The sequence below is a fragment of the Diabrotica virgifera genome, chromosome 4, assembly GCF_917563875.1.
Source record: "Diabrotica virgifera virgifera chromosome 4, PGI_DIABVI_V3a".
NCBI lineage: Eukaryota > Metazoa > Arthropoda > Insecta > Coleoptera > Chrysomelidae > Diabrotica > Diabrotica virgifera.
This window is the reverse complement of record NC_065446.1, coordinates 129644130-129672038: the sequence shown is the minus strand read 5'-3', so window position 1 is coordinate 129672038 and position 27909 is coordinate 129644130. Positions and strand designations below refer to the sequence as shown.

At 33.9% G+C, this 27909-nt stretch overlaps 1 protein-coding gene across 2 annotated transcripts in view; it reads left to right on the top strand.

Moving 5' to 3' along the window:
• Window positions 1-27909, top strand: part of LOC114335879 (WASH complex subunit 2C) — a 136242-nt gene that overhangs the window by 96721 nt on the left and 11612 nt on the right. For both annotated transcript variants that reach the window (XM_028286169.2, XM_028286168.2), the window contains 5 exons: window positions 738-826; window positions 11609-11800; window positions 16867-17129; window positions 19865-20006; window positions 25441-26193. In XM_028286169.2, the coding sequence (XP_028141970.2) occupies window positions 738-826; window positions 11609-11800; window positions 16867-17129; window positions 19865-20006; window positions 25441-26193 (1439 nt within the window). The remainder of the gene's footprint in view (window positions 1-737; window positions 827-11608; window positions 11801-16866; window positions 17130-19864; window positions 20007-25440; window positions 26194-27909) is intronic.

The window sequence follows — 27909 nt, the reverse complement described above, 5'->3', positions numbered from 1 at the left end:
CATGGAAGAGTTACCTGAAAAATTTTCAGATTGCCTAAAATACCTACTCAAAAATGTCTAACAGCTCTCGGACCAATAGAATGGGTTCCTTACACGGAAGCTGAAAAGTTTAAAATATTATAGGTAATATATAAATTACTGTAGGGAATGAAACACTAACTTATAATAATAAAATATCAACGACAATTTACAGTTAACTAACAATACTACATGTTGCTTACTTATTCAAAATATCTAGTATCTCGCTTGTTCTTCCAGATAGGCCCATCAAACTCAATAAGGAAATGTTCGTTACAGAACGGTCTATTCAAATGTAAAACCATATACAGGGTGTTCGATTTAAATTAACAAAGTTAACATCTGCAGCAATTTTGTTTACATCTTCTTTGTTTTTCTACCATCATGTTGTTTTCTAATTCTGTAAATGAAGCAGTTTTAAGGGGGGTTAAAATATAGTGAATAACCCTGTACATCTATTTACGTTATTTACTGATTTACATTCCAAAAACGCTGAACTGAACTGTGGTAAAATAAAAGTGAAACTGTATATAGAAATGTTGTTCTGAAGTTAAATTAAAAAAATATATAAAATTTTTGTATATAGAAAATAATATTTCATAGGCGTGTTTAAAATTTTTTTGATAGCGACCACGTCGATAGCGCTGATTCTTTATGTCATAATAAGCAACCAATTTATTAGTTTTTTGGCCAAAACAATTTACATATTCTGATTTCAGGATAGGACCAATTGATTCGTCGTCAAATCAGGATATACCATCGTCGGAAAGACTGCCTTCAGATCTATTCAGCGACCAGGAACCAAAAGGTACTTGATTTGTTGTTTTACAGAGACTTTAATTTTAAAACGAGGAAGACGAAATTCCCCAGATACAAAGTTTACTATAATTAAACAATTAAAATAACTGAAATAAAAATAATAAAGAATATTTTAAATCTAATGTCCAGTTGCACCAACAAATAAACGATTGATTTGGATTGCCCGTTTATTTTAAAATATAATTGTCAAAAAACTGTCAAATTAAAAACAGAAATTCTAACGATTCTCTCAAAAAATATTAAATTTTAACCTTTTTGAAAGAAAAGAAAAGTGTTCTGTCATTATATTTGATGGTAAAAAATTCAATATTTTCGGGAGAATCGGTTAAATTTCTGTTTTTATTTGACAGTTTTTTGACAATTATTATATTTTAAAATAAACGGGCAATTCAAATTAAAAAATCAATCGTTTATTTGTTGGTGCAACTGGACATAAGACTTTTCGTTAAAAGAAAGTGCTTTCTGGTTGCATCCTAAATCTCCGGCTTTTACAGTTTATAAGCACGGAGACGACGAATATAGAAGAAAGAACACGGTCACGTATCTACATTCTTTTCGTCTAGGAAAAGTACCGAAAGGCAGTTTTTGTTTTTATTTGATTCAGAGCTATCTGGAGATGGTGGTCCAACTCTGAATGAAATAAAAACAAAAACTGCCTTTCCCCCTTTTTCATCTTTACTCAGATTTTTGAGTACTTGAAACTGTCTTTCAGTCTTTTTCCTAGACGAAAAGAAAGTAAATACGTGACCGTGTCCTTTCTCTTTTCTTCTATATTCGTCGTCTCCATGGTTATAAATTGTAAAAGCCGGAGATTTAGAATGCAACCAGAAAGCAGTTTCTTTAAACGAAAAGTCTTAGATTTAAAATATTGTTTATTATTTTTAGTTCAGTTATTTTAATTGTTCAATTATAGTAAACATTGTATCTGGGGCTTTTCATCTTCCTCGTTTTACGAGAGATGTCGCTGATTTCCGTCTCAAAAGTGGAATTATTGCGTTCGCTGTAATTTCCCTTAAATAAGGCAGTCTGTTGGTATGTATTTGGTTCAGAGTTGTGACTACATAGCTCCATTGATAACGCCTAGTAGGCAAAAATAGCTATCTGGAGAGGGTGGTCCAACTCTGAATCAAATAAAAACAAAAACTACTTCCCCCCACCTTAATTTTAATTTAAATTAAAAAGAATTTTCAAGTCCTCTTTAAATACAGGGTGGTCTACTTAAATTAATAATCTGTTATTGGAATCAGCTACATAATAATTCTTATTTGTGATATTTGTGCGTTAAAGCACTGAATACCTGATAAATGCTTCATTTAGAGCCAGTTTGGATGTCATCATTAGACAACCCCATTCTTATTTAATTTGTTACGGCAAATTTTAACATACTAGGCTGATATCACCAGTGGCGTAGGAATCCACCGGGGCCACCGGGGCAGTGCCCCGGGGCCCCCGAGGTAAGGGCCCCCGCGAGACTCCTGAAAAAAAATGAGGGTCATTGTCTAGTTTATGTACTTCTCGAATTTTGAAAAACTAAATATACGTACGTGTTCAGAATGTTCTTTTAAACAAAATATCTATTACTATTTTCCCGGTATTACTTACTAAATTTTCTGGAATTTTTCCATTGCCCTTCAAGGATCCCATCAACTTCGTCGCAAATACGTAATTAAGTACGCAATTAGTGTGACTGTTTGCCTGCTCAGAACGTAAAAACATGACACAAAACGGTAAAAATCTTATTTTTAATCGTCGATTGTGTCGACGTATCGTCTATCATTTAAATTATTAAATGATATGACATTTTAAACTGGTGTTTTAGTTTTAATCTATATTTCCTAAAGATTTAATATAAAATATAAAAAAAATATTACACCTAAAAAAATATATTTAACTGAATATGCAGAGTTCAAGTCAAGTTTATATAAAAAAATCATTTTGAGGCTAAGCATGATTAGCTTATTTAAAAGTAGATTAAAGAGCTAGAACTGCAAAATAGTTAGATATTTTAAAATAAAAAAAAAATAAAATCAATTAAAAAATTTGTATTCACCCAAAAGCAAGCTGAAATTTTTTTTGTAGTAGGGGCCCCGTGAGTGGACTTGCCCCAGGGCCCCCGGATTTATCGCTACGCCACTGGATATCACGAATGATTTTGACAACTTAAAATAAGTATTGTTTCATTAACATAGTAGGCTGATGTCACTAATGATGTTGACAACTTCAAATAAGTATTGTGTCAATAAATGAGTGACTTTTGTAATATTTAGTTTATTTTGGTTTATTAAACAAAAGCAGAAAATGCCGAGGCATAATAATTTTTCAAATATCGATATGAGAGATATGATTGCTATTTATTGTCAGCAATATTTTAACGGGCGTGCAGCGAAAAGGGAATATTTAAGACGATACCCAGACAGGCTGCAACCTAATCACCAAACATTTCAACATCTATTTCGGAATTTAGGCGAAAGTGGTTCATTTCGTCCTAAACGTGACAATTTAGGCCGACCGAAAATGATTACGCCTGATCAAGAAGATGAAGTAATGGTTCGCGTTGACGATGATTCTCAAGTAGGTAAGTACACGACGTTTATCTTCAGCGTTAGGAATCAGCAAAACTTCAATTTTAAAAATCCTACCCTGCGAGCATTTTCACCCTTACCACTTTACACCTGTACAAAATATATTGCCAACAGATTTGCCTTTAAGATGCAGATTTGCAAATGATATCCGAAACAGGCAAAATCTTGACCACTCCTTCGTCGATAGAATATTATTTACGGACGAAGCTACATTCACACGCCGTGGGGTTTTTAATTTAAGGAACAATCATTCCTGGGATATTGAAAATCCTCGTGTTAAAAGAGAAAGGCATTTTCAACATGAATTCAAAATAAACGTATGGTGTGGAATCATTGGAAATCATTTTTTAGGGCCATGCGAGTTACCTCGTAATTTGAATGGTGATAACTATTTACATTTTTTACAAAATGATTTTATTGATTTGCTGGAAGAATTGCCATTAAACTTAAGGCAAAATATGTGGTTCATGCAAGATGGTGCACCACCACATTATACGAGAGCAATGAGAACATCCTAGATAACAACTTTCCTGAACGCTGGATTGGTCGTGGTAGTCATTTTCCTTGGCCACCACGTAGCCCAGAATTTAATCCGCTCGATTTTGGTGTATGGGGAGCAATGAAACAACATGTCTACAAAAATGTCATAAACACTCGCAACCAACTTTGGGAAGAAATAAATGCTGCAGCTGTTTCTTTTCAACCAATGATCCTATTTAATATGAGACGATCTTTTATGGAACGCATTGATAAATGCATTGAAGAAAATGGTGGACATATCGAACACTTACTTTGATAAAAAGTTTTATGTTATTCAGTTAAACTATTTTTTAATTTCAATTGAAAATAAAATATGATATTATTATGACTTTAATTTAATATGAAATGTAAAATGTTTGACGTCAAATCCAATAACAGATTATTATTAATTATCTTAATGATGTATGTAAAAAAATAATAGCGTATACTATTTTTTCTTTAATGTTTTGGAAACTATCAACTTTAGTTGAAGGTATTCCATACCAAAATTTATAAGTATTGATGTTTTTTTCTATTTTTCATTCGTTGCCTGGATTAATTGCGTTAAACAGAGTTATGCAGCTGATTTGTAAAATGCGATTATCTCGAAAACTGTTCAGTTTTGAAGCTATTAACAAGTATACCTTTTTTTTTGTTGAAATATCGTATCTTTAATATTTTATCAGAAAAGCAGTGTTAACTCGAAGAGCAAAAAAGTTAAGCGCAAATTTATGTCAAATATGTGGCATATGTGGCGTCCTGTATGAGATACATGAAAATTATGCATCAAATTATAATTCCTCATACTCAAAACCTGTACTTATAAATTTTTGTAAATAAATCTCCATAAACATGAAAGTTATGGCGAAAAATTAAATTTTAAAGGGCCTAGCCGGGTAAGATGGTGAAAAGTGCCCCCAACCCAATTTAAATTCCATATAGGCCACTTTTTAGCACATATAGAGGAACTCACTTTCTGAAATTTTTAGCCCTCTAGGTGGTCACGTGACCCCCCTAGAGCCTAATTAGGCTTTTTATGTTTTTATTTTTTATCTCACCCGCATCAAGAGCTAGCCAAAAACTTTATTTAAAAAAGTTGTCAGTTTCAACAAGATCTATATGAAAATTTTTTTTTAATTTTTTTGGCGGGAAATTCGAATTTTTAGAACAATTTTAAACTTTTAAATAACTCTGAAAAAAAAAACTAAGACACTCGTTTTTACGAAAATCAATTATAATGTGTATTTTTGCACAATCTTTCACCCTGAATTTTTTCAGATTTTTAAAATTGGTGAAACGTACCTTTAAAAATAAAAAACCGCATTTTTTCGTTTTTTTTTCGTTTTTTGATACAATTTTATACATATTTTTCAAAAAATTTAACACCGTCACTAGAATAGGTAAAAAACTGAAAAATAATTGGGGTTTGCTTAATAAAAATTTTTTGTAACGCCATCCATTTTCAAGATACAGGGCGTTGAAGAAAACAAAATTTTACATATTTTTTGCGATTTTGCCGAAACTACTGGCAACATTGTAATAAAACTTGGCGGGTTTTAAGAGGTAGTTATTGTGCATGTTTTGACATACAATTAAGGATTTGATATTCATCATTAGCGCGCATAGGGGTAATGGTCTGAAATTTTCAAAGAAAAAAAGATAGTACGCCACTGACATATTTCAAATTAACAATCATTTTTGAATTCCTCGTTTAATTTGCAATAAAAATATATCTTCTCATTTTTTCATATGACGCGCCGTTTTGCTGCAAAAAAATAAAATATCTTAACGCTTCCAAAGTATTCGAATTAATTTTAATAATGGATGTACGAGTTTATTATGTAGATGTAGAAACTACTAGAGGTTCGAATACTTTGTAAGGGTTAAGATCTTTTATTTTTTGAATAAAAATGGCGCGTCGTATGAAAAAATAAGAAGATACATTTTTTGTCACAAATTGAACGAGGAATTCAAAAACGATTGTTAATTTGAAATATGTCAGTGGCGTACTAGCGCGCTAATGATGAATATCAAATCCTTAATTGTATGTCAAAACATGCACAATAACCACCTCTTAAATCCCGCCAAGTTTTATTACAACGTTGCCAGTAGTTTCAGCAAAATCGTAAAAAATGTGTAAAATTTTGTTTTCTTCAACGCCCTGTATCTTGCAAATGGATGGCGTTACAAAAAATGTTTATTAAGCAAACCCCAATTATTTTTCAGTTTTTTACCTACTCTAGTGACAGTGTTACCTATTTTAAAAAATATGTATAAAATTGTATCAAAAAACGAAAAAAAAAACCGAAAAAATGCGGTTTTTTATTTTTAAAGGTACGTTTCACCAATTTTAAAAATCTGAAAAAATTCAGGGTGAAAGATTGTGCAAAATCACACATTATAATTGATTTTCGTAAAAACGAGTGTCTTAGTTTTTTTTCAGAGTAACTTAAAAGTTTAAAATTGTTCTAAAAATTTGAATTTCCCGCCAAAAAATAAAAAAAATTTTTTCATATAGATCTTTTTGAAACATAACTTTTTTAAATACAGTTTTTGGCTAGCTCTTGACGCGGCTGAGATAAAAAATAAAAACATAAAAAGCCTAATTAGGCTCTAGGGGGGTCACGTGACCACCTAGGGGGCTAAAAATTTCAGAGAGTGAGTTCCTCTATATGTGCTAAAAAGTGGCCTATATGGAATTTAAATCGAGCTGGGGGCACTTTTCACCATCTTACCCGGCTAGGCCCTTTCAACTTTACCACCCTGTATCTTTCTTAATATCAACATTTTATTAAAGTAAGTTGGGTTAAATCGTAATATTTTAGAGTGTAGAATCTACTGTTTCTTTTTGTACAATTACTTAAGGACCACCCTGTATGTGGCATTTTTAGTGAAATGTCAATCAAGCTTCTGTGAAAGAAGATTTTTGAATACATTGGTTAATATCTTTTCGCTTTAAGGTGAAACAGTAGCGATCAACAGGTAGCCAAAACGCGTTCCAAGATTGTGGTTGTAATTTTGAATATTTTTTCGAGATATTTGGCACACGTATTCGTAATATAATAAAGAATGGCGGTACAGAGTCCAATTTGAAAAATATATTAATATGTGGAAATTACTCTGTAATTAAATACAATATTAAAAAAACGAGCCTGTACCGCCATTAAGAAGAACAAAAAAATACACTTTCTTCAAATAAACTTTTTTATCCGATGCCTAGATTTTGTGTCATTTTGGAACTACAAATGAAATAAAAAATTTTAGTAGTTCCAAAATGACACAAAATCTAGACATCGGATAAAAAAAGTTATTTGAAGAAAGTGTATTTTTTTGGTCTTCTTAATGGCGGTACAGGCTCGTTTTTTTAATATTGTATTTAATTACAGAGTAATTTCCACATATTAATATATTTTTCAAATTGGGCTCTGTACCGCCATTCTTTATTATATTACGAATACGTGTGCCAGATATCTCGAAAAAATATTCAAAATTACAGCCACAATCTTGGAACGCGTTTTCGCTACCTGTTGTCGCTACTCTTTCCTCTTAAATGTTTTTTATTATTTTAACATTACTTTTAATAATTTCCATTTTTGTATACTAAATTTATACCCGGATCAGTTGTATACAGGGTGTTTCATTAATAATTGGAAATATTTTAACTGTAGATTTCTGGGCTCAAAACATTGAGGTTTAACCCAAATTACTTTAATAAAATGTGGCTCCTTACTGAGCTAAAGGAGTTTTTTTTTAAAAATTATGAACTATTTGTAGTCAGTACTTTAAAACTATTTGACATATCCTTGTCAGACGTGGCAGAAATTGTAGGTACTGTACACAGTACTAAATTATGTTAAATAATCGTTTCTGGGTACTACCAGAGGCGTACGACAGGGGAAAATGAATTGATTGCGTTTCCCAAATTCTACGCCACTGGCGAATTTGATTTGTTTTTAGATTTTCCAATACTTTCTATGCAAGTAATATACTCTTGATTCGTAACGATATAGCATTTATTAAGGATTGCATTTATTACGCAAATGAAATTTTAATCGCAATTAACAAAAAAAAACAAAAACTAATAAAATCCTTTATAAAAGGTATATTTGTTAAAATCACTAAAAAGGTCTACATCACCGATCATCATCAGTGCTTACGTGATTCTAACATGCTAACCACCAAAATACAAAATATGTGGGTAAAAACCCTTTACAATTGATCCGTCATGGAAACAGATAAAATATGTCAGCTTAAACATGGATGTCTAAAATATCCAATGTATTATGCTCCAGGTACCATTTGAGCTCAAAATTGACTTGTTCGCCTGTTGACTATATGGTGGCAAGTGAATTTTGTGAAGTTTTGTGAATTGTAAAGGGTTTTTAGCCACATATTTTTGTATTTTGGTGGTTAGCATGTTAGAATTACGTAAGCACTGATGATGATCGGTCATCCGATCGAAAACTAGTTCTGTGACCCTTTTTAGGGATTTTAACAAATATACCTTTTCATCATCATTCTCTTTGCCTTATCCCTATGCGGGGTCGGCTTCCCTAATTGCATTTCTCCACCCAATTCTGTCTTGGGTCATATCAATGTTAATCCCCTTTACCAACATGTCCTGCCTTATCGCCTCCCCCCAGGTCTTCTTTGGTCTTCCTCTCCTACTCCTTCCAGGAATCTGCACTTCAGCTATTCTTCGTATTGGGTGATTAACGTCTCGACGTTGAACATGACCAAACCATCTTAACCTATGCTCTCTCATTTTGGCATCAATTGGTGCCACACCTAGACTTCCTCTAATATACTCATTTCTAATTTTATCCTTCTTTGTCACTCCACTCATCCATCTAAGCATTCTCATTTCCGCCACATGCATTCGTTGTTCCTCTTTCTTTTTCACTGCCCAACATTCAGTTCCGTACATCATAGCCGGTCTTATGGCTGTTTTATAGAATTTTCCCTTCAGCTTCATTGGAATTTTTCTGTCACACAACACACCACTCGCTTCTTTCCACTTCATCCATCCAGCCCTAATTCTACTGCATGCATCTCCATCTATTTCTCCATTACTCTGTAATACCGATCCTAGGTACTTAAAACTATTGCTTTTCACAATCATTTCACCATCCAAAGATACCATTTTATTTGTAGTAGCTCCATCTTTAAATGAACATTCCAAATACTCTGTTTTTGTCCTACTAAGTTTTAAACCTTTTTCCTCCAGAGCATGTCTCCACTGTTCCAGTTTTTGTTCTAAGTCTCTTTCACTATTTCCTACTAACACGACATCATCGGCATACATTAAGCACCATGGAATGTTACCCTGTAGTTTCGCTGTTATCTGGTCCAAAACTAATGAGAATAAATACGGACTAAGCACCGAGCCTTGGTGCAATCCTACTTTCACATGAAATTTATCAGTCTCTCCCACACCTGTCCTAACACTAGTCGTAACTCCCTCATACATATCCCTCACAATCTTTACATATTCACCAGGGACTCCTTTCGTATTGAGTGCCCACCATAGAATCTCTCGAGGAACTCTATCATATGCTTTCTCAAGATCAATGAATACCATATGAGCGCTTGTTTCTTTACTCCTGTATTTTTCCATCAACTGCCTTATAATGAAAATTGCATCTGTTGTTGATCTACCCTGCATAAAGCCAAATTGATTCTCGGATATTTCGGTCTCTTCACGTATCCGTCTGTCAATTACTCTTTCCCATATTTTCATGGTGTGGCTAAGCAGTTTTATAGCCCTGTAGTTTGTACATTGTTGTATATCTCCCTTGTTTTTGTAAACAGGTACCAGTATACTGCTTCTCCATTCGTCTGGCATTTGTCCGACTTCCATAATTCTATTAAATAGACCTGCTAGCCATCTTGTTCCTGTCTCTCCCAATGCTCTCCATACTTCCCCAGGAATATCATCTGGTCCTACCGCTTTTCCTTTCTTTATTTTTTGAAGCGCTTGAGCCACTTCCTCGTTGGTTATTTTGGTGACCATTGCTGCTACTGTCTCCGTTGACTCTACAGGCTGTCTGTCAAATTCTTCATTTAATAAGCTGTCAAAGTACTTTCTCCATCTCTTTTTGACTTCCCTTTCGTGAACTAGTATTTTATTATTTTCATCTCGGATACATCTAATCTGATTAAAATCTTTTGCTTTCTTTGCTCTCTGTTTGGCTATTTTATATATCTTCGTTTCGCCTTCCCTGGTATCAAGTTGATCGTATAGGTTTGAATACGCTTCTACTTTGGCTTTTGCTACTGCTACTTTCGCTTCCTTTTTCGCCACCATATAGATTTGAAGATCTGTGTCGGATCTGGTTTCTTGCCACTTTTTATATAATTTTCTCTTCTCTTTTATTTTTCCTTGTACTTCGTTTGACCACCACCAAGTCTCTTTATCCTCGAACTTTTTTCCTGACGTTTTCCCAAGTATTTCAATAGCAGTCTCTCTAATACTACTGGCCATTTTTCTCCAAATTGTATTAGGGCTTCCTTTCATGTTCCAACATATTTTTTCTACTATTCTTCTCCTGAATAGACCTTCTTTCTCATCTTTCAGCAGCCACCACTTGATTTTTTGTGGTCCTCTCCGATGTTTTTGTTTAGTTTCGCTTTTTACTTCGATGTCCAGAACAAGCAGCTTATGTTGTTGGATTATAATTATAACAAATATACCTTTTATAAAGGATTTTATTCGTTTTGTAGTATATGGTATACAGCCAACTACAGGAAAACTTTTTTTCTCGTGGATTTAAAAAATAATAATGTTAGGTATTTATTGAAATTTCTTGAGGCGAATATATGCATTCAACATTTTAAAACAAACTTATTATTTTATTTTTTATAATTTAAGTTATTTATTATAATTTAAATAAAAGAACAATTTTAATTACCCGAAAACACCAAGACACATTTTAACTAAACCTTTTATAACAAATGTTCAAAAGGACGCCCATTTACCTTTATCATATAACCCAAAAACACCGACATAATTATATTAACCAAAATAACTGTGCCGTCTCATTTTTTACTTTATCCCGAAAAATTTATCGTTACGAATCAAGAGTATGCTATTTACCTAGCAAGTACTGGAGAATCGAAAAATTGCACTAAAATAGCAATTCCGCTACTGGCTTAGAATTTGGAAATGATCGACCATTCACTTGCCCCTGTCGTACGCCTCTCAAAGTAGGCAGACACGTTTATCTATCACAATTTAGTAGGGTGTACAGTACCTACCCTTACTGCCAAGTATGACAAGAATATGTGAAATGGTTTAAAATTACTGGGTACAAATGGACTTTAAATTGTTAAATAAAACACCATGTAACTCAGTAAGGAGCCACATTTTATTTAAGTGATTTGGGCTAAGCCGTAATATTTTGAGCCCAGGAATCTACAGTTAAAATATTTTAAATTATTAATGGAACACCCTGTATAGGAGGCCCTGTAGACAATTTATTATTTATTTTCTTGCCAAACTTATTTGTTTATCCCTGTAAGCACTATTTCCTTTATCTATAATTGAGAAACACGTTTTAAATGTATCACACGATTATCGATAAGATATAATCGATAAGGACTAAATTAAAAGATTAAGCATACTAGAAGTTTACTGTGGAAGTTTTGTTTTGACGTATTTGTAATTGTAGCCACGAAAGATGAAATGAAAAATTTAGGCAAAAATACATCGGGTACTGAAGGGATGGAGCGTGAAGTTACGGACAAAATAGAAAAGTTAGCAGATATAAGTCGATCTCCAGTTGAGAGAAATCCGAGAAGAATTGCTAGTATTACGGAGATGCTGAAAAATCAAGGACAGAAAGACACTACAGAGCAGAAAGGTAGATTTGCATGTTTTATTTTTCTTTTAGTTACATTTTTCTATTCTATGATACTTATAGTATACACTGCGCATCAGAGAAAACCGGCCGAGCCACCCATAACATTTAAGAAATTTTTGATTTTTTAATTGTTTTTCTTATTTATATCAAACTGAATCTATTGTGTATTACGTCAGTTGGCTAAATTTCTATGAAAAATAAATGAATGTTTTTATAATCTTTATATATAAGTTAAAAAAAATAACGCACTTGGTGAGGCAGGGTCTATCGCCCCATCGCCCCTCCCTTGATCCGCCACTGATTGTGATTTGTAACTAATGGAAAACAAGGAAAAATTTGAGTAAAGAATAAATGTATTGAAAATTTCGATGTACCATTACAGTTACAGTTATAGCAATAATTGAATTACAGAGTCTAGAAAAGGTAAGTAACACTCGTTTCAATAATGTGTGATAACACTACATTCTGGATACCACTACATTCTGGATACCACTGGTCACGTTTTGGATGACCTTTTGGGGAAAGTGGTCCATCCCACCATGAGAGCCTTTTGAAGTTCTTTACATGTTAAAGGTCTGGACTTTAAGCAGGACAGTCCATTACCAACATCTTCAAAATACTGTGCTACAATCCTTGCCGTGTGTGAGCTCGCACTATCTTGCATTAGCAAAAAACCGTTACCAATAAACCCAACATATTGTCACCCTAATTAGCAAACCTCGTAACTCCATTTTTACCCAATTTGTGAATATATGTGCCATCTGTTTGTAAATTAATTCTTTTTTTAACCAAATTAAGTAATCAAGTCTTTTAACCAAATCCTGTAACTCCACCTAAATGTAGAAACTAAATACATGCGAAAAGGAAAACCTTGTAACTCCGTATCAGCTTTATTTTGCATCTCCTGATTGTCGTTTTGGCGTTACGAGTTTTGCTAATTAGGGTGACGATATGGCATGTCATGATGTAGGATCTTCGTCTTGTATCATCATCATCATTCAACCCGGATCTATCCACTGCTGGATATAGGTCTCCCTCTGTCTTCTCCATGCGTTTCTGTCCTGTGCTGTCTGCATCCAGTTTCTGTCGATCCGTTTGATGTCATCAGACCATCTGGTTGGCGGACGACCTCTACTTCGATATGTTTCTTGTCTTGCTCTCCAGTGTATTATTAGCTGTGTCCATCTGTTATCCGACATTCTAGCTATGTGTCCAGCCCAGTTCCACTTTAGGGTCGTAATTCTTTCTATGGCATCCGTCACTCCTGTTCTCCGTCTTATCTCCCTGTTCGTAATTCGATCCCGACGAGAAATGCCCAGCATTGAGCGTTCCATGGCTCTTTGTTTAACACAAATTTTATTTCTTACTTTCTTGCTAATTGTTAAAGTTTCTGCACCATAGGTAAGTACTGGCAACACACACTTTTCAAAGACTTTTCTTTTGAGACAATAGGCAGTTCTGACTTAAGGACATAGCTCAGCTTTCCGAATGCCACCCAAGTGAGTCCTATGCGGCGGCTTAGTTCGCACGTTTGATTATCTCTTCTTATGCGTATCTCATGCCCTAAGTACTTAAAAGAGGTGGTTTCTTCAATAGGCATGCCATTTACTGAAATCTTTTCGCTTAACACAAGATTTGTCATGATTTGCGTTTTTGTCTGGTTGATGTTTAATCCAACTTATAAGGAGGCTAGGTATAGTTTCTCCAGTTGCGATACTGCATCATCGATGCTGTCAGCAAAAAGAACAATATCGACAGCGAATCTCGAGATGACTAAGTATTTCTCCGTTGATATTAATTCCTTTTCACTCAGATTTGCGTTCTTAAATATATGCTCTAATAATGTTGTAAACAATTTTAGCGAAATTATGTCTCCCTGTCGCACTCCGCGTTTTATTTTAAATGCGTTGGTCTTTTTATCTACCAGTTTTACGCTTTCTGTCGCATTTTGATAAATGTATTTAATCATGTTTATATAGCGATGATCTATACGACATGCGGCACTCTGTTAAGGCTTTTAACATTTTTTGATGACTTATGGTGTGAAAAGCTTTTTTGTAGGCAACAAATATTAGGACTAATGTCTTGTTATATTCAACACTCTTTTCTATTAGTTCTTAATTACTTGTAAATGATCATTTGTGCCTTATCCTGCTCTAAAACCTGCTTGCTCTTTTGGCTGATAGAAATCCAACTTACTTCCTAGTCTGTTGGTAATAACTCTTGTGAATAGCTTATATACTTGTGACATCAAGCTAATGGGTCGGTAGTTTCTAAGGTCGTTGATATCTCCCTTCTTGTGGAGTAAGACGATATCTGCGTTGTTCCACTGCGTCGGTGTAATCGCTTCGCACAGACATTTATTGAATAATTTAGCAAGTGCCAGTAGAATTAAATGCTAGAATTAAAAGAATGCCAATTAAAATTAAAATTAAAATAGCTATGATGATTGCCAACCTCCGTAGCGGAGATGGCACCTGAAGAAGAAGTAGAAGTTTATTTATTGTGTCGTCTTGCATCGATGTGCTGTTAATGTGCCACTCCCAATCAAGACGAGATCTATGTGTGCATCAAAAGAAATTCCTGTCCAAAGCATTAGTGACTCACCACCAAGTGCAATCGGGTGTGATCGAGTGAAGGCAGCATAACTTTTCCAGCCCTTCTGTGGACCTTATTTCAACCATCTTTACCATAAATTGATATTGTACACTTATTCGTAATCAAAACTTTTTCTCAATCGCCTATTGTCCAATTGACGTGTTCACGGGCAAATGCAAGTCTGCGTCTTTTGTGAGCAGCAGTAAGTAATGGCTCGGTTGCTGTATTGAAAGCTATCAAACCCTGTTCTTTTAACATTTGTCGAACACTAGAAACGCTGATTACTGGCCCTTGAGCTTGCTGAATATGGTTTTGTAGCATTTTATCAGTTTGTGTCTGGTTTTGCAATGCAGCAAAAGTGAGAACTCGATCTTCTTTGATTGCTATCTTTCTTTTTGTACCAGTACCGGGTCGCTGTTGATGAGATCAGGTCTCAAGAAATAGTTGGTAAGTTCTCTGAACAGTTGGATGACCAACATTCAATGGTCTTGCCACTTCCTTTTGGCTTGCTCGACATTTTTCCATCGTTATTAAGCAATTCAATTACTTGTAAGGTCAGTGTAACAGTAAGATATCTCAGAAACTCTTTAGAACAATACAATAGTTCACACAGCATTCAAAACAATCAATTTCGTGAAGCCTCGTTGATTCGTAAATAATGAGTTCTGGAAATTTTATGATTTAATAGGTTTTGAGAATTTGTTTACTCTTTACACACATTTTAGATTTCTCTTAGTATACGTGATAATCCATTTAATTTAATTAACCTTTAACTACCCGCGCTCCGGAATCTCGCGTAACCACCCGCGCGGTGTATTCTATACACCATATTTATTAACATCAGATTGAATACATACGAATTAGTTATATTAATGTATAGGGATAAAAAAACATGAGGCCTTTATTTTTTGATGCATTTTTAATGATATATAAATTAAAATATAAAATTGTTTAAAAAAGACAAAACCTTAACAGAAATAACTCACGAAAAAAAAAAATAAAAATAAATTTGAAATAAAAACTTCACAGCTAAACTTGTGCTGGACATGTGCTGAACAAATAAAAGCCCTTCAGCGGCACTTAATTATACTTAGGCTACCCGCGGGGTGAATTTGATTCACCGAATTGTACTACACTAAAGAAGTGATAAATAGATCAACTAACTCTTTAACTATCAACGTGCAACTATGTGTGCCCCTAGTAAACACATCAGTCCAAGGTTACATAGAGTGTAAAAAGTGGCGGATACAGAATTTGGATTTTATCGCTGTTTTAGTAGAAATGGTGTATTTTATACACCAGCGCGGGGTGGGTTTAACGTAGTTAAAGGTTAACAATAAAATAAATTAATAAAACTGGGGAAATATAGAAAAAAATATAAAATTTTCTAAATAATATTTTCTCTGGCGCACATTGTATTTACGACGATTTCGTTTCGTATCAATACATGGCTGTCCGAAGCAGACACTGTGTGAGTTGTTTATATTGTTTATATAGTGTTTATATGTTTATATTATGTGTGTTTCTTTGTTTATACAGTGCGGTGGAATAAGTGTTGCCCCCCCCTGTTAACTTGTTTATTTTAAGAATATAAGCAAAACGCTCGGATAGATCGATTTTTGAACTAACCATAGTATATTATAGCATCAACGTTTAGAACTTTACGCGATGCCTCTTCAGGTGAAAGCCATAACTTTGATTTTTTTAAATGGGAAAGTACATCATGTGACACCTCATTTAAAAGCTTTTAAAATACTGAGTTCAAAAATGTATAATACTTTAATCCTGTTTAAGAGCGTAGGCGAAAAATTTCGGTCGAATTCTTTCTAAATGCAATTATTTTTTTTCGAATCCTGAAAAAACCAATAAATATTTTTGAAAAATTTAAACGCAGAATGAAATATTACAGTATTCTCGATGGTCCAAAGTCCCTGAGAACTCCTATGTTTATTTTAATAAGTCACAGTGGTGGAAAAAAGAGAAAATTTAGTGTGATTTTTAATTTCAAATATATCATTCAAAAGAAACTTTTTGTTTATTCTAAGGGACTGTCAGCCCTCGGTAATATTCTAATCTTTCATTCTGCGTTTAAATTTTTCAAAAATACTTATTAGTTTTCTCAGAATTCGAAAAAAATAAATGCGTTTAAAAAGAGTTCGACCGAAATTTTGGGCCTGCGATCTCAAAAAGGATTAAAGTATTATACATTTTTGAAATCAGTATTTTAAAAGCTGTTAAATGAGGTATCACATGATGTACTTTACCATTTAAAAAAAATCAAAGTTATGCCTGTCACCTGAAGAGGGATCGCGTAAAGTTCGAAACGTTGATGCTATAATATACTATGGTTAGTTTAAAAATCGACCTGTCCGAGCGTTTTGCTTATATTCTTACAATAAACAAGTTAACAGGGGGGGGGGCAACACTTATTCCACCGCACTGTATATTATTTTTATAATTGATTTTAGTGATACCTGGAAAACTAAAACAGAATCTTAATATAAACGTGAAAGCCTTGCTGCCTGGTCAGTCGCAGCCAAAAATTTCCAGTTTACGAAAATCCCAAAGCTTGGAGTCGCCTTCAGACGAGGATATAAGTGATTCTAAAGATGTTATAAGTGAACCTGCAACGAAGACTTTTAGCTATAAATATTCACCACCCAAGGACGAGGAAAAACCTGTTAATTTCGATGAACCTGATAACGTGAATATCCTGGAAAGTATTACTAAGGTAATGTATTTTCAACGAAAACTTTTCGTTTATAAATTCGCAAAGTCTGTTCGTTCCTTCGTGCGTCGTCGCCCTTGCAACACTTAGAGCCGATCTAGCGATGGATTCCTATGTAGTTTTGTCTGCTGAATCCAAATCTGAAAACGGCATTTAGGTATATCTAACCATCTTAGAGATAACCGACCTCAAAGTTAATATTGTGACACAATCATTATTCAAATATTTCATTTCTGCCTACACAATAAACGTCAACACAAAATTGAAATGTCAAATAAATAAATTATATTATTAATGTTTATGTAATGTTAAATGACTGCTCACTATTTTTTTATTTAAGCTGTCTACCCAATGATATTATGTATTATGCACATTATATTTATGTATAGGTTATATACAGGGTGTCACTTAAGTTGCACATATATTATGGGAAACTTTTTTATTTTTAATTTTACGAAAAAAATTATTCTTCATAAAAAGTTCTGCATGGCCTAAAACCTATGATTCAACCATCAGATATCAAATTGTATCTATGTTGTAACGAGGTAGGTCAAACAATATGAATTTCACTAAAGAGTAAAGTATGTATCTTTATTTATTTCACAATATTGAAAATTGTTGTTATGAAATGTTTTTTGGAATAAAAAATTATGTTTTAATATATGCAATTACATCCTTCTAATGAAAAAAAAATATTTGAAGATTTTTCTCAAATTACTGATACCAACATCGTTTTCATTTATAACTCTTATTTTTAATTTGACGACGAAAAAAGTTATTCTTCATGAAAAGCTCTTCATGATCTAAGATTTAAGATACAACCATCATATATTATATTTTATTAATTTTATACGAGGTATATAAAAAAATATGAATTTCGATCAAGAGTAAAGTATCTTTATACTTCACAACATTTAAATTAGAATGATATAATTGCACATTAAAACATAGTTTTTCTAAACAACTTTTCATAATAGCAATTTTCCATCTTATGAATTTAAATACGTAAATAAACAAAGTTTTCGTTGTGATAATAACGAGCGTTTAATAAGGTGAACATTTTCAGCTTGTTTTTAATAAATTAGTAAAAGTGAAGTAGTGATAATCTTATGAGACTAAGCGTAAATTAATCTTCTCATTTATTATTCATATAATTTTATAATTTTATTGTCTATTTGACACTTTATGGGTATAAAGTAGGTATATAATTGTGTACAAATTCACCGTTACACCGTTAAATATATTTTCTGTGCATGAAAATATTATTTCTAGGTTAAAATTAGTTTTCAATCGTCGCTGCCTTTGATATTATGCATCTTTGACGTGTGAGCGGAGGGAAACCTTATCTGGACGCCTTGGATTTTTGCCTGTGGGGAAGGAGACAGGTGAAACCATCTTTGATGATCACTTTTACGATGTGTGGCAACAAGTCAGAGGACGAAGACCTGAGATTTGTGCAAGTCCTCAAGAGCAAGTCCTGAAAGATTAGCTAAGACGATGCGCCGACACATACTACCTTATCAGTGAAGGCATTCTTTACGAAATGTTGCACTACTCGCTGTTTTCTCCCGACCTGTTTCCTTGTGACTTTTCTATTTCCTAAGGTCAAATTAAGGGGACAATAATTGACAGTGAGGAAGCAGTGAAAGCAAACGTGATGAAGGTTCTCGAGAATCTGACTTCCAGCAGTGCTTTCGACAATAGAAAATTCGTATGGGCAAATGATAAATAGCAAAAGATGCCACGTACTTCATTTAATCATTCTAAGAATAGTAAGCAACTAAATCAAGTTGAAAACTGTTGAAGTGAACGGAAAATCGCATTTAAACACAACAGAACCTTTTCTCCCGCAGTCTTCACTATCTCAGCGTTCAGGTTAAGGCGGCAGAATCACTTGAATGTTAAGAGTGGTCGCAGACTTCCACTCAACCAGGAACCAGAGACAAACTTTTTGTTTTAAAAATTCTCATTTATTATTGAAACAATTCTCAGTATTTGCTATTTTGTCTTTCTTTATTGCTATTATTTAATATTTAAAAAAAAATATTTGCCAAACATTTTCTGGAATCTCCATGATTTTTCTCTTCCAATCTTTTCGTTCTTCTCTATTAGCTCCTAGATCTTTTCCACAGAGCGTACAGAAGGAAGAATTTGTCATTCAAAATGTACAGCCTATGCAAAACAGAGTCTAGCTCTGATCTAGGCTGTCAGAACTACTGAGTCATTCCCTTAGAGCAGAAAAAGAGGTACAACTAGGTGACCGGGACAGTAGAGTGCAGGTGGGACTATTTTATGTAATGTTCTGAATCTAGTTACAACCTCAACTCCTTTCAAAGCTTTTAAAATCACAGATACACAAAAAAAATTACGTTCAAAAGGATTTTATGAGCAGTCTATTTTCCTGTTTTTTTTTATTTTATCTTGTTTTTGTAGGATAGGTTAGGTTAGATTAAGTAATTGCTCAATTTGTCGTTTAAGGTGCACAATTTTATTCGTTAATTTAAATACTTTTTGAGTATTATTCTTTAGGTATCGCTGCAAACATAAAAACTGACTGAATGTCAAGGAAGCGAACCTTATATTATACCTTCTTGTCACTATCTACTGACCCATCTCTTTATTCTTTTCGACGTGTTTGGTCGTTATTCAAGGACGTGTATTCAAGGGTACTTTATTCTTCTATCAGCGGCGTCTTACAGACATATTTGTTACAATATTTATTTCAATATTTTTTCTAGGAAAGAGTTCGAATTCCAGTAAAGAGAAGACCTTCAACCAGAAGAGGACGGAAAGAAGCGTTGCGCAAATCGGCGATAGATATATCTTTCGATAGTGTGGACGAATTAGAAAATGTGTCTTCGCAGCAAGAAAAAACTATCGGTAAGTATATATTCCTGTATTTTTTTTAAATGCATAAATAACTCAATTCATATAATGCACAAATTGTTTCTTCCAAAATCTATTAAACTGAGTAACTCAGTCGTAATCGTCACTCTCACAGGCTTTAAATAATTTGTCTGGATCCCCAGCAGGTAACAGCAGATTTCGCGCTTTCTTAGATCATTTCTTTCAAATCTCAAAGACGACGTCGACAAAATAAACTCAGTAAAATCATAAAAAGGAAGTAGATGGTGCTATGTCAGCAAAATTAACTCGGCGGTAACACAGAATGTTCATAGATGGGTCCATATTGCCAAAGTGAAGTGTCAGTTGTTTTGCAATTGCAAAGTGTTCTTCAGCTGGTTGTAATTATTGGGAAATAGCTAGTCCCATTAAACTAACAAACACAAGAAGAGCAAGGTGTACAAGGAAAAACCTTTCACTAACCAGTAAACCCACGGAAACTGTTGTTAAATGAAAGATTGACACATTCTGAATATGAATTTTTGGAACATTCATCCCATTGGCCAGATTTAGCCTCCCGTGACTTTCAAATATTCCCATATATGCACAATTTACTATTCCAGATCTCCAAGAGGAAAAAGTAAAATTTGAGATTGAAGCAAGATTTGGGAGAATGAAGTTAGTAGTGTCACAAAAATGCAATAGAGGACGATAAGTCTGTGGAATGAAATCAAAAGCATCACAGAAACGCCATAGATGAAGTGTTGTATCGGCAGAATGAAGTCCAAAAAGTTACCATCACGCTCTCCCTCCATGCATGTGGCACTCTTTCTTCCTCATATATTCTACTCATCATTTGCCAGAAAACATCAATCCCTTCCTCTCTTAGAGCCTTCCAAACCTCCACAGGTTCCATTAGGTCCTTCTGCCTTACCATTCTATATCCTATTTAAAGCCTCGACAACCTGATCTCTCGTTATCCCTGGTATTTCATTCTCATTCTCATTCTCATCCGCATCCTCTGTCTCTCCCGCGATGTTCTTCATTTAGCAATTTTATAAAGTACTCATACAATATTTTCTTTATTTCAACATGGGATGTTAACACTCTTCCATCAGCACGTTTATTATGCCGCACGCCAGTCAAGTCTTTTGATGACTTGTCCCTTAATTTAACAATGCTGAATTGCTGTATAACCTTTTCATTCCCTTTTGTTTTCAACTTTTCATATAGCTTTGCAGACGATCTTTCCTTAGCGGTAGCTACTGCGCGCTTTGCTTCCCTCTCTTCTACCTTGTATTTATGTGTCCTTATCATCCTCTCTTTTAGACATGCCATGCCTCTTTTTTCCCTCTTTTCCCTCTTTTTTCCCTAATCTTCTGTTGTACTTTATTGTTCCACCACCAAGTTTCTTTGTCCCTAGGAAGCACTTTATCAGATGTTTTCTTCTTTAACTTCCACCACTTTACTTTTTGATCTCCAACTTGGGTTCCTTTCTGCTTCACTTATAACTCTCTACGTCTCTAACATTAAATCTAAAGTACTTCTAACTACTCCCTAATAATAGAAAAGCGGCTTTATATACAGGGTGGGTCAATGAAATCCATTATAGTCCACCTAGATATTTGGAAGTATTTATTGGATTTTAAGTAAATGAGGAAACAGGTCGATTTTTGTCCTAAAGGGGACACATTTTTACGATACATACATGTGTCATTTGTCAACCCCTATCCTTTCCACTTCCCCAACCTCTTGTTTTTAAATAGGATATATACCATGTGCAGCACATCATTAGAAAGGTGGAGTATTCAAACATATAGTAGGAAAAATGAAAGAGTACCCATGGGCGATCTTATTAAACACATCTTTTCTATGTTCCAGAAAATAATGAACTGGTACCAGTACTATAAGAACAGCTTGTATAAGTATTACATGTACTTCCGTTGGCCAATTTTTTTTGTGACACGGTGACAGAAAAATACAGCGTGTTTTATATGTTCGTTCATGGGTAATCTTTCATTTTTCCGACTGTAACGGTTGTCCACGATTTTTTTTTTTCGATATTTGCACCGTCTTTGCAAAAAGAGTCTTAATTCATTTAAAGTACATCACCTCTTGAAACTGGTTTGCTAATATGTCATTTTTCTGTCATGGATACCATTTTGAACATCTAATTAATTACAAAAATTTAAGAAAAAATCTTCTGTGTAAAAGGTATATTTATTTAAAACCCCAATAAAGGGCTACATTAAAAGACAGAACGTTTTCGCTCTAAAGAGAGCATCATCAGTGTTCTAAGCAAGCTCTACATGCTAAGCCACCAAAAATACATGGGTTAAAACCCTTAAAATGCCGACCAAAAGTCTTACATTGGCATATTATATATCAAACCCTGGCGATGGGTGAAATTTAAACAAGATATACCTCAAAGCATCATATGACTATACCACGTTTATGTGGGTGGTTGAGTTGATTTCTCTGTCTTCACAAAGAGAAGACCTCTTTGTTCCTCTTTGTGAAGATAGAGAAATAAACTCAACCATCCACATAAACGTGGTATAGTCATATGATGCTTTGAGGTATATCTTGTTTAAATTTCACCCATCGCCAGGGTTTGATATATAATATGCCAATGTAAGGCTTTTGGTCGGCATTTTAAGGGTTTTAACCCATGTATTTTTGGTGGCTTAGCATATAGAGCTTGCTTAGGACACTGATGATGCTCTCTTTAGAGCGAAAACGTTTTGTCTTTTAATGTAGCCCTTTATTGGGGTTTTAAATAAATATACCTTTTACACAGAAGATTTTTTCTTCAATTTTTGTAATTAATGGTATACAGCCAGCTACAGGAAATGTTTCCTTATGAATCTAATTAATTAATTCGATATTAATTTAAATAAATTGTTTAATGTATCATAAGTTCCAATTTATTTAATTTTCGTTACATTACAATTAATTTATTGCTTTTGCAGTATTTGTCTTAATGGGCATTGGTAAATTGAGTCCCGTATACCTGAATTAAGAAGTGTCAAAATATTTAAATGGTCGAATTGAGTCCCGGGCATCGTAATCCTTCTAATTACCTTTTAATAGCTTTTTAATTTGTAAGTATTTTATTGGTTATGCATTTATGGTAATCAAATAAAAAGTAATACGTATACCACAAAATATTTAGTATATAGTGCGATCTATCTGTATACGATACAGTGTTAAGTTGATTGCCAATGAAAATCGTTCTTAGTGAAAAAGAAAAACAATAATTGATTGTGTTGAATGGCTTCAAACATCGTTTTCAAAATTATTTAAAAAATGACGGCAAGCGTTGGATTTGTTGTGCGCAGACGAAAGAAAAATGTAAAGCATTTTTAAAAACCCAAGGGGACAACGTAGTGACGGAAATTATGGATGACCACAATCATAGTTAATTAAACGAAGACGTACTCAATCGTCAAATGTTAGTAACTCCTTGAAGTGAAAGACCGTAGAAGATATCAGTGAACGACCTATGAAAATGGGGGATATGAAAATTTTGCATGAGGAATTACGAAATGGCAATATTAGTACCTTGGCTACCAAAGATGTGGAATTGGTCAGAAAAATATGTATAACGCCCGACGATCTCTTTTGCCTAAATTGCCAAAAAGTATGGAAGAAACTCATGAACATTAAAACATTTCCAGTGAATACCAACAAAAAGGAGGATTTTCTAATGGTAAACGACATACAAAAACGAAATTATTGTTTTATTACAACAGCAATTGAACTTTTGAATATTGCTCAAAGTTTTTTATGCAAATGTTCTCCATCCATGATCTAAAAGAAGATCATTATATACCTTTGATTTTCTTCTTATTGCCAAATAGAAAAAAACATACATATAGGTACATAGACTGGCATTTAAATACCTTACTTAGCACATATTTAGCATGTAAATGTGGTTATATTGTTTACTGTAAATATTTTAGGATTGCATTTTTGTAATAAAATTATATGTTATAAAATAAATTATTGTTTTCTCATTCCTAGAAAACATTACGTACACCGACTAAGCCCCAGGTAGGCACGGGACTCAATTTACCCATCTTAGGGACTCAACTCGGCTATTGGAAAGATGGATTATAAATTCTGGGACTCAATTAGGTTACTCCGGTTTTAATTCACTTTTGATGCGACAGAAAAGATGACATATTAGCAAACCATAGGCGTTACGTTTCATTTTTAAGAAGTGTTGTACTTTAAATGAATTAAGACTTTTTTGCAAAGACGGTGAAAATATCGAAGAAAAATCGTGGACAATCATTATGTCTGAATACTCCATCCAAAGGCCTTTCTACTGTTGTGCCATTTAAAAACATGGGATTTAGTCCTGTCGCCAGGGGGGTACAACGGCCTCCTTTATTTAGATGGACTTCCCAAGTTTTTTTTATGTATTTTGACCAGTAGAACACGAATTTTTTAGGTAACAGTTGATCCGGATGTCGATAAGATTGTTATAAACAAAGAACTTGAGGAATTACATAGCGATTTCTAGCAAAACAAAACATTTTTTTGTATTTTTTGGGTCATTCTAAGCAAAAATGTTATGTAACAATGTTAAAACATGCGTTTTAATGCATGCTACGTAGAAATTGCCGCGCTTGCACTTGTACCTACTCCACCCACTCGTTCGATTTTAAACGGGAGATCATTGAAAACATCACTCAAACACTATGTGTTTATAGCTTCGTTTAACAATAAAAAAATAAATTTTTAGCAATGTAAATAATTATAACCGATATAATTTGACTTGAACTTTCCAATGCGGTAAGAGGAATTGCTATTTTCTTTTTTAATCAAAAGTTATTCGGGTTCAATAATTGCAATTTTTCGATTTTCTTTAAAGTTCAATCCCGTTTATCTCGAAAACTATGCATCCTACGAAAAAACTCGTCAGAACATTTTTTGCTTAGAATAACCCAAAAAATACAAAAAAATGTTTTGTTATGCGAGAAATCGCTGTTATGTAATTCCTCAGGTTCTTTGTTTATAACAATCTTATGGACATTCGGATCAACTGTTACCCAAAAAATCCGTGTTCTACGGATCAAAATACATAAAAAAACTTGGGTAAGTCCATCTGAATAAAGGAGGCCGTTGTACCTCCCCTGGCGACAGGACTAATTGGGGAAGTTGAAGGAAGAGAATTGACAAATGATAGATGTATGTATCGTAAAAATGTGTCCCCTTAGAACAAATATCGACCTGTTTCCTCATTTCCTTAAAATCTAATAAATACTGCCAACTATCGAGGTGGACTGTTTTCGTAGGCCCACTTTGTATAACAAGATTTAGATATTTATACCGATCGAAACATCGCGACATTCCTGATGGCGTGTAGTGCATTACTCACTCACTCGGAATGTGCTAATTTCGAATAGTCTGATAGTTAGTGCTCTTACTTTAACATGTTATTGCTTTTGCTTTGCTTTAGAACCGACTACGAACTTCTCGAAGGCGCCATCTAGTCCAATTCCAGCTACAAATACGTCATTAACGGAAAATGTTACTAAACCTGCTGCAAACATTACAACTCCAGAACAACAAGACAAATTGACCAATATTTTTGGTTCAGCAAGTTCTCCAAAAGAATTAGATGGGTTCTTAGATTCTAAAAGTCCTCCCAAAGAGGACACAATGTATACATCACCAAATCAAAATAATGATGATGGTTTATTTGCTTCAGTAGATAATACAGAATCCAAACAACAAAAATATATGAGTACTGATGATGATGATGATATATTCTCTTCTGGGACTCCTTTTGAAAAGCCTGTCTTTCAAAATAAAAATACCAGTGATGTCGATGACTTATTCGGTCCGATAAATCAACCAAACGTATCTACAAAGTCAGATGCCCTGGAGAAATTCTCCAGTAATCAAAGTATTTTCGATCCTCCAAAGGAGTTATCAAAAACAGAAACTACTAATAAAAACAGCAGTTCAAAAGAAAGTATAAAACCGATGCTCCAGAAACACAGCAGCAGTACTAAACCTAGTATATTCGATTCGGACGACGATTCGGATGAAGATCTTTTCAAAAGCTCGAATAAAACCAAACCAAAAGAAGTTTCTTTAGTAAAAGAACAAATTTCTAAGACTAAAAAATCGAAATCTTTGTTTGATGACAATTCCAGTGATGACGATTTGTTTGCGGGAACATCAAGTCGCAGGAAAGACAGTGCGGGTGAGTATTACTCTAGATTTGTCAAAAAGAAGGTTGTCAGAAAAGTTCATTGCAGTCTTTGTAGTCGTTTAAAGCCGGGTCCGGACACGTGTAACGTGTAATGTAAGATTATGTATAATTTAGCATCAATAGTGTGGACGTCACACGAACGTCCTCACGAATCGTTTAACGAATCTTGGTTTCCACTCAGTTGCTACGAACAGCCGAATATAGAGGTCGTTGCAGCAAGTAGTTTACTGCTTTTATTTGTATGTATTTACTAACTGAAGACCGGAAATAAAGTTCGGTGCGTCGATGGTGGAAAACTGATTTGTATCAGAAAAGATCTAGTTTACTTGTGGAACTAAAATCTCAGCAAATTAGTGGCCAATATAAAAACTTGGATGTCGTCTATTGATTTTGAATATTTTTTATTAACATAGATTGCATGTAAAATATTAAGACACGATACTGTCATGAAAAATGCAATTTTACCGCAAGATAGACTGGCACTAATATTAAGATTTTTGACAACAAAAGATTCATATTCTTCTTCTTCTGGTTCCTATCCCTTTCGGATGTTGAAAATCATATTGGCAATCATAACCTTGCTCGCTGCAGCTCGAAACAGTTCCATTAAGGTTTTATTTAACCATGTTCTCAAATTTCACATCCGTGATATTCTTCTTCTACGGGGTCCTCGCTTACCTTTGACTTTACCTTGCAATATGGACTGCAGCAGGGAGTAGCGGTGCTGATTTCTCATAACGTGTCGCAGATGCTGCAATTTTAGTCGTTTGGTAGTAAACACAATCTCCGGTTCCTTCTTCATTCTTCCTAGGACTTCCTTGTTTGTGATCCTTGCTGTCCATGATATTATCAGCATTCTTCTACAAAACCACATCTCAAATCCTTCAAGTTTTTTAATAGTGTCCATGCCTCCGCTCCGTACAACAATACGGACATGTATATACATACTATGTACAGCTGGTTCCTAAAAAACTGATACGACTCTTAAAGCGTATTTTGTAGAAAATTGAGCAGTGTATTTTGAAGGACAAAATTTGTTATTTACATACTGTCACTGTCACTGCCAAATCTTAAAATTTGTCAGATAACTTATTCTATTCAACCTCAAAAAATGGCTCCACATGCTAGCAAAAGAACTAAAAGCAAGAATTGTAACGAAATTAGAAGATGTTTGGTCACTATCTGCCATAGCGAACCATTTGAACGTAAGCAGGACAACAGTTTTAAAACAATTCTTACTTTAATATATTGTTCAGTTAAGTCGTTTGTTTTATTTCTTGATGATATTAAAAATAATAACAACAACCCTATTTTATGTAAAAACTATCATTTATATACTCTTTATAAAATGTAGGAATTCAAAATAATGTCAAAATTTAGACCTTAATAATTATTACAATTTATGAATTAACATGTAATGAGCTATTTGTTGTTTGTTTATTTATTTTATTATTTGTCTGTCATAATAAATATAATATACTGTCAGACCAGTCAAAATTTGATTGGCCGGTATTTAATACACTGCTCTAAATCGGAGCACACTAGTTCGCTCCCAAGGTCAAAAAACCCTCTTAATTACATACTAGTTCGCTCCGAAAACCATAACCTAGTTCGCTCCCATTGTTAAGCGGATTAAGTATTTATCTATTAAGTTCTAGGAAAATTACTATCGGCGAAATTGGTACTGTGACTTTTGTATTTTATATA